The sequence below is a fragment of the Bidens hawaiensis genome, unplaced genomic scaffold, assembly GCF_021521415.1.
Source record: "Bidens hawaiensis isolate Kalapana, Puna unplaced genomic scaffold, B.hawaiensis_p1.1 tig00012137_1, whole genome shotgun sequence".
NCBI classification, from domain to species: domain Eukaryota; kingdom Viridiplantae; phylum Streptophyta; class Magnoliopsida; order Asterales; family Asteraceae; genus Bidens; species Bidens hawaiensis.
The window spans coordinates 113,400-121,924 of NW_027491977.1; the positions used below are offsets into that span (position 1 = coordinate 113,400).

General features: G+C 35.6%; 2 protein-coding genes across 2 annotated transcripts; both read right to left on the reverse strand.

Moving 5' to 3' along the window:
* Positions 1–849: 849 nt before the first annotated feature.
* Positions 850–4,559, reverse strand: LOC143540125 (oligouridylate-binding protein 1B-like). Its single transcript, XM_077033270.1, has 11 exons — positions 4,378–4,559; positions 3,433–3,494; positions 3,136–3,238; positions 2,972–3,048; positions 2,851–2,912; positions 2,650–2,737; positions 2,488–2,563; positions 1,851–2,001; positions 1,652–1,740; positions 1,354–1,530; positions 850–1,259 (listed from the first exon to the last, which is right to left on the reverse strand). Exons 1-11 carry the CDS (start codon positions 4,495–4,497, stop codon positions 990–992), a joined length of 1,275 nt encoding a protein of 424 aa, XP_076889385.1. The 5' UTR covers positions 4,498–4,559; the 3' UTR covers positions 850–989.
* A 1,281-nt stretch (positions 4,560–5,840) lies between these two features.
* On the reverse strand, positions 5,841–7,355 carry LOC143540129 (protein TIFY 10A-like). Its single transcript, XM_077033274.1, has 2 exons — positions 6,866–7,355; positions 5,841–6,352 (listed from the first exon to the last, which is right to left on the reverse strand). Exons 1-2 carry the CDS (start codon positions 7,032–7,034, stop codon positions 5,841–5,843), a joined length of 681 nt encoding a protein of 226 aa, XP_076889389.1. The 5' UTR covers positions 7,035–7,355.
* Between the last annotated feature and the right edge of the window lie 1,170 nt (positions 7,356–8,525).

The following is an 8,525-nucleotide window of genomic DNA, read 5'->3' on the forward strand; positions in this document are numbered from 1 at the left end:
TTAACATCAAATTCGAGCTCGAGCCTAGCTGAGCGGCCTCGTTTAATTTCGAGCTCGAGCTCAAACCCAACCCGACTCGACTCGTGAACGGTTCTAGTTTTAAGATGAATATTTATGAAACTAATCTCTAAATTATTCCTCATATACAGTAAATGTTCAACAACAGTAAGTGTGAGCTTGCACTCGGATAAGATAATGGAGAGTAGACTTGCATGTTTGAAAAGTGGAAACTATCACAATAGGTATGTGCGAATTAGACAGGATTTCTGACACATGCACCTCTCTGAAGACATCATTTGAGATAGGAATTGTTGGACTCGTCGGATTAAGGTTATGGACTTTTGAATTAGATTTGGCTTAATTGTTGTCTTTGTCTTGAGGCATTAGCTTTACCTATATTTTTGTTTGCCTTAGTCGTAGTCTTGACTTCACGTGGTGTTGGTTTTTGGACTTTTTTTTCAAGGTAGTGTATAAATTACCGTCAAGAGGTTGGTTTATGGTTTCTAGTTTATTTCATCTTTTATATGTTGTTACTATGGTTTTTTACATATCATATATAATGTTACACTGAGCTTGGTGATCTAGAGAAAGCAGCTACTTTCCATGATCAATACATTGCTAGACTACAAGCAAATTGATAGGCTTCTTTCTTTAACGCCTCAGGAATCGGTTTTTTTCTACTAGTGTTGTGGCAGGGTTTTGCACCTTTAACGTCATGCTAGCCAGAGATTCAGGCTTTTGTAAACAATATACTATAATATGTCAAAGTTCAACCGAAGGCAATAAACATGAGTGTTTACTAGAAACAAGCCAACATGCCATCACCGATTAACATATATCATTGAACATACACCATAAATATCCATACTCATGGCAATGTATAAGAGTATGACAACAATCTCCCAATTGGGAGGCAAATGCAAGTTACAACAGGAAAAGTAAACAAGGAAGAAAACAACCGAAAAAAGAAAAGAACAAAAAAACAGCGCTCACTGATAGTACATGAGTTGTTGAGCAGCTGCAACACTCTGGAAACCACCGTCATATATAGCTTGGCTGGCTCCAGCAGCTGCTGCCATATCCATTGTGGGTTGTTTGAAAGGGTGCTGAGCTTGAGGGTGCATGAGAGCCATCTTGCTCATGGCTAGTTGGCGTTCATATGCCAACAAATCAGCGGCTGACAGCATTGGTGCAGGCACCGGTGGAGGTAGTGGGTTTGAGCTCGTTCCAGGAGGCGTGGGTTTGCTGCCCCATGAACACTACATTACATACAAAACAGGATTTAGCTCTACAACCACATCATTATTTATATATGGTTCAGTAATCACTAGCTTGTAAAAACAAATGACCAACCTTAATTTGTTTGCCATAAAGAATAGATTGGGTGTTGCCCATTTGAATAGCAAGTGCAGCCTCCGTGTGATTATTGTATCTGACAAAGCCAAAACCTTTGTCACGTTGCACTCTAACTTCCTTGATCACCCCTGCACCAAGGGAATGAAAGTGACGATGAAGCTCGAGCTGTGTGACCTGCAATTTTGTGACAAATATAATTTAATCCCTTTTATTTTGTAAGAGGGTTCAATTAAAAAAGAAAATTATTTGAGAACCACTTTAACATTTACACATATAACTTAAGTGCTTTACTTACTTCTGGGGCAAGGTTGCCAACATAAACGGTTGTGTACTGTGGATTATTCTCAGGAGCATCGCTGCTATTAGTTGGCTCTTTACCGTCCTCTGTAAAATTAAGAACATCACATGGATTACTATTTTTACCATACTCTTAAGATGATAACTTTTAATGGTTGGTTGTTATGCCTAAAGGCTTAAATTCTAATATCAATCACCTGAAGACCCGTTTGTTAGCTCCACAACGCTTTTTGAATCTAAAGCCTGTTTTTCATCACCAATACCAGCACCTTTTGTGGCCCAATTGCAGCGTATCTGCCTACTTCCAAGCCACTTTCCAGTTAGGTCATTTATGGCACTTTGTGCATCCTGAACAAGACATATGCTAACTAAATATAGATATATTTTAGACATGAAGAGATTAATGACAAATAAAGCCTTCCAAATATTTTCTTCTATAACAGGTGCAGAGTCCCCCAAAATGAGTTCATATGGGTCATATTTTATCTTTGAGAGGTCAACAAGTAAAGTTTTCTAGTTAAAATAGGGATCAAAAGTCACCCAAAGTGTATATTTATGCAGTAAACTCCTAAATCATTTTACTTTTGTATCATATTGACACTATAACTATTTATTTAAGAGCTTGACTATCGAATAAGAAATGGTTTGGTCAACCTAACCCATTTTGACTTGCAAAAGAGGTACCAGTTTGACCAATTACCCAACCCGCCAACCCTATCTACAAGGGCAGATGATGCAATAAAATTATTTTGCAACTATCTGCTCCTGTATTCTAATATAAAATGGAAGCTGAGCAAACCATTTCCTTGCATAGTTCCACAAAGAAAATATAACCTGCTGGTTTCGAAAAGAAACGAACCCAAAACCACGCGAACGTCCAGTTTTCTGGTCCCACATAACCCTTGCATCTCTATAATAAAGCAAACACATAAATCATGTGAAAAAAGTATCCAGTAACATGTGTATGTAAGAGAGAGAGGGAGAGAGAGTACTCACGAGCAGCTACTATACACAGAAAAGCATGTGTATAACATAGCATCAGTAACCTCAGGGCTAAGATCACCAACAAAGATGTTATAATGACCTGCAAAGTAAGAAAGTAAATATGTCACTGGGAAGCATGTTACCATTTATCTTAAAGCAGGCAGCATATCAATGGCCTTACTACTATTTTCCAAAAATAATGACAAGGTCTACCTGATGTGTCCTCCCTCTGTCCACTGGCATATGCCCAGTTGACTTTGATAGGTTGTCCAAACCTGCAAATTATTCAATAAGAGAAATGTCTTGGAAGTAAAATCGCACAAACATTGCTTACAGATGCCTTCCATTTAAAGAGAGTATAGCAAGTGCAGCAGATCTTCTATCAAAGTAGTGAATGAATCCATATGATGACTGTATATACAAAAGAAAATCAGGAATCTTGAGTGTATTAACATAAATCCTGGGTTTATTTACTTGAACCATACGCAAGAAGCTTACCTTATCTTTTCTTATAAGTTTGCAGCCTTCGACAGGACCAGTGCTTGCGAACACCTCTTGAAGAAGTGGTTCAGTCACCTGTGTATGAACATTCCCCACATACCTGCATTTTCCCACATGGCCAACATCGTTTGATTGATTTTGCTTAATATATAGAAACGCTGAATGCTTAATCTAGCAATCAGTTTCTAATCAAATAAATGAGGTTGCTAACTATAAGTGGCAGTTTAAGAAAGTTGAGCTATCATGGTGTTCAAACATGCAAATCAAAATAAAAAGCCATCTGTAACCACTTACACACTACGGCATGTGTTCGGATCAAACCCAGGAGGCAAATTTCCACTTGGTATTGGCTCAATCTGCAAAATGAAAAAAATGAGAACTAAAAAAACCAAATAAATGCACACACACATATAAGCTAATACCAAATAATGCATTTTCAAAATACACTAATTAAGACCCAAAAATCGCTAGAAAGGGAAAATACAATAACCAATCACAAATATAAGAATATAATTTCCCAAATTCCACAGTCACATACAAATAAGTTCAATGTTCAATACAGAACCAAGATAAGTAGAAAAATGCAAGAAACCATAAAATCAATCAAAGAATTAATTTAGGCCAGAAGGATAACGACTAGAAAAGAAAAAAACAATGTGCAGCTATAAGTAACGCGTATTTTTTTTCCTTCTACACATACTAGCAAAACACCTCTGAGAAAAAAGAATCACATGTTAGCCTCCCTTGTGCCTAAATATATATTCCTAAAGTAGCCAAACTGCCAAAGGTATGTCGCGGTATGTATTAATCAATATTAACTCATACAAAATGGTAGTAACACACTGATACTAGAAAGCATTGTTCATTCTGATTCTTTTATGTGCATTGAAATACCACATTGGTAGAATGCTAGAAGCCTAGAATATATGATTATGATTTATGAACTAAAGAAGTGTAGTAATTAATATGTTCACTTACATATATAAGGAAACTAAATAAGATAAGTCTCCATTTTAAAATAGTAAACAAAACGAGATACATGTCAATAATTATATGAAAACTAACCGTCTAACTCTATATATTCTAAATGTTATATGACTCCATGGAATCAGAGTCAACTTTTATTAAAACAATAGTAATTCAATCAAATTACACAAACGAAATCAATATCCTAAACCACAAATGACCGATGAATTAAAAAAAAAAAAAACATGATAATAAGAGAAATGAGGTACGAACCGGTGGTGGAGCTAATAGGCCAGGGTGATAGAGAGACTGCTGTTGAAGGAGAGCTTGTTGCTGCTGCTGCTGCTGCTGCATCAATGCCTGCTGCTGCTTCAGTCTCTGCTGGTGTTGCATATTCTCAGGTGGAGTGGAGTGGATCGTGTAATGAAATGAGAGTAATTTAGGGTTTCTTTCAAATACTCACTCCTCGTGGGAGAAGAGAAGAGAAGAGAAGAGAAGAGAAAAGAAAAGGAGAACGAGCCATTGAAAGCCTGAACTAATAAATATGACCACGGACAGAATATAGAATCAGCCCTTATACTTTCATTATACTAACATTTCATCCCTTAATTTAATCAAATCTAGGCCTGTAAACGAACCAACATGTGCTAAAGCTGAAAACCACAACCATTTATTTTGGTCTATGTTGATCCTATGACGGATCACGGACTAGCCACCATAGTTGACAATGACTCTTAACTCATAACCACATGTTTTGTAAACAATGCTCTTGTGATGTAAAGTTTGAAACCATACAACTTAAGTTTTTGTGTGCTAACTATTTTGATGAGTATATGTTTGATAAACTTAAGCCTTTTTGGTCTTTAACTTCTTAGCCAATTTGTAATTTGGTACTTGTAGAGTATTAGGGAGGACAAAGTGCGTTAGAAAAACCCAATCAGGAGGTGGGGGTGGTGTTTCCGTCTATCCTAATTCGCATACTGCTCTTCACGGATTTTGATCCTATAAATTCCATGGCCATCATGATTCATGATGGTCACCCATCTAACTCCGCTTCTATGCCCCCACTGTTGTAGGAACTTCACTAATTTGTAATTCAATATTAGTATGATAACAATCGTTACAAAATGACTTACTCGTGAGACTCCTAAATTATATCCTAAAGGTTTCAGGTTCAAACTTTTCTTATGTAAACATCTTGGATGGTCATTATCACTAAAAATAAAAATAAAAATAAAAATACATTCTTATGATTACATGTAGCACGTGTGTTATTTAGCTTATTTTGTTTTAAATTCAATACATGGTGCTTCAATATTCCAGTTACACCTTTATTTTCCAACTCCAATCTAGATATTTCATGTTAAAATATCAACTCCAACATAATATCAACTATCATGTGGCAACTAAAGCACAAAAATAGAAGTCCCAAATGTACATTTTGGTCCCTTTAGTCAAGTCAAGCCAAAATATTAAAAGTCCAAATTCATCATAATGAATTAACAGGGACATAAACTATGCAAAAACACAAGGTTGTCTAGTGATCAAATATTTCGGTTCCAAATGGAGCTTAAAACCGAACTAAACTGTCTCTTACACACCCTACTACCAAGTACAAACTAACATATAATTTTAATCTACATCAAAGTCATGTGAACATGGTATGCTTGTGTATTCAAACTCTCTTCTCACTTGACTAGATTAAACCTTTTAAAAGTAAATTCATAGTTATGACTTTACATATTTAAGTCAAAACTATGTTCGTTCCCTGAGGACGAACCTCCGGGAGCCTGGTTGTGCTCCTGAAAGGGTGCAGGCGCCCTTACAGTAGCCCTGTCTTTCCTTTTCGTCAAAAACTTATGCAAAGAAGCTCTTCTCGCAATCGGCAAATCCGAATCCTTCCCCTGGACCACTGCTTTACTCGCCTCTTTTGATCCGGAAACATCAACTCGAGCTTTCGATTCAATTCGGTTCTCGACTTTCTTGACTATCCCACCGTTTTTCGCCATTAGCATCAGATCTCTCGCTCTATCCGCCGACACATCATCTAAAACCAATACTTGGCCTTCGTAGAAGATAGTCATCTGCTCGGTTTTAGCATTCGTAACCGGTTCACAGGAGGAATCTAATGTAACATATTGAGGAAGATGATTAATACTCGTTGATTTGTCCATTTGCGGTGTTTTTTCATCTATGTTGCTTAAAAAATCAACAGTCGTAGCTTTCGCTAGAGAAGCCTCTGGTACACCTGTATCGAATTGATACATCATCGGATTAGAGTGTGCATAAAACCAAAAAAACTGATTCAAAGCCTTAAAACCCGAACAAAAAAACAAAATGAACCCAAATAACAAAACCAGAACAAAAACCGCCTGTTTGATTTATGTTTTCCTAAAAACTAAACTTTCGGTTCGAATTCAGTTTTGCATGTAACTTTTTCATTTTAAGTAATTTGTAGTAGTTTAATATATTAATATAACCCAAATATTTTAGTTATATAATAATTAATTTAATTATTAGCTAACGAAAAAATAGATACAAATACATTATGTTTTGCAATTATATTTACTTTTGGGCTCAAAATTATCAGTCAAAACCAAAACTGAACAGTTTTTAAAAACTCATAATTTGAAACTGAACCGACTCATACATACCTCACATCAAATAGAAATTTTATAAATCGAACTAAAACAATTAAAGGATGTAACAAATAATATATATATATATATATATATATATATATATATATATATATATATACCTTTAGCAATATGATCAAATTTTGCGTGAATTTCGAAATTAAGATCTCGGATATTGCCTTTTTCTTTGAGAAAGAGACTCAAGCGATTACAAGTATGCAAAAACCTTGAGTTTGACTTCTCAGGCGGTGGCTTGCCGGTGGCGGAGAGATGATGGTTGTGTGGCGACATGTGTAGTGTGTGTAATTAAAACTGCCTACCGCGTGGTGGAATATTATTATTATTATTATTATTATAGTGGTATGAAATTGAAAACAAAGGAATGGTTTGCGTTTTACTTTTATAAATAAAATAAAATAATAATATTATTGAAAGTGGTTTGTTTGGAAACAACTGTCAAAGGCAGGGACGACATCCTTGTATTTTAATTCACCAGCACGTGTTTATTGTTTTCCCAATAAAATAATACTTCTTCATATTTGATTTTTCAGGCATAACTTTACTAAAAGGACGTGCCAGAATATAAGATAAATGATATCATCTCATTGTCATTGTTGGTAGCATAATAGTTTTATACTGTAGTTATTCATAGACTTTGGCAACAAGCTAACTTTAGCAAATTTAATATATACAAACTTTTGTAAATCAAATACGATGTGTATAAACAAACTCAAATTTATTATACATTTTCACCTGATGAGCTAGTGATGTTATCATATTTTATTTCCATGGTGTTGTTATGTGTCATGTCTTATGTCTTGGAATGTTTTTATTATTAAATGTAGAGTGTTATCATCTATACTATATATAAAGCATGAGTTAGGGACCTCTTAAATTTTAAGAGGTATCAAACTCAATGCTTAATATATAACACATGATGCATAAAAATTATAGAAATTAAGGGTAATTAAGTCTTTACATCTTTCTTTCTTTTAACATAAATTTACAACTTTAGTCCCTCAACTTCATTACCTTTTTTGTAAAGTTTAATAATAGTTACACAAATGTCCCCTAAATCAAAACCAACTACCCCACGACTTTTTAACGGGCATAACTTTTTCACACGTTAATGTTTTTTCAAAAAAAGTACATCATAAAAACGAGCATTTTATTCTCTTTGATTTGAGTATGATATTGCTATAATTTTTGTAGTTTTAAAACGTTAACATGTTACGCGCTTACGATTTAGCACCGAGTAGCAGGTTGAGTCGGGCGAGCTCAGGTCATTTGTAAAAGTAATATAGGGTAGGAATGAGTCAATACAAAAAAAATGGTTAATTTGGTTTAGGTTCAAGTCGAAAGGGGCCAGGTCAGAACGATGTCGACTCAGAACAGCTTTGGGGCCAAAACGGATTGGTTTAGAAAAATGATGTATTTCAAATTAATGTATATTTAATGTTTGCCTTTTGATTTTCGTTACAATTTACGCAGATACCATTGTTTAAATATACCGGGTCCGATAAATGCGTGTCCAGTCCCACGTAGCACCCTACATTATTAATCACCATGAATTACACTCGTGGTGTTGGTTAAGCATGTTCCCATGTCGGTAACGTGCATTCCCGCCGGGTTACGCGTGTTCAATATTTGATAACACACAACTGGCTTTGCACGAGTTATGTGGTCCAATTTTAGGATACGTGTGCACTGTCACCGGGTGACGTATGTACCGACACGGACTATGCGTTCACTGTGGAGTTGCGTGCGCCCCCGCTGCATCGT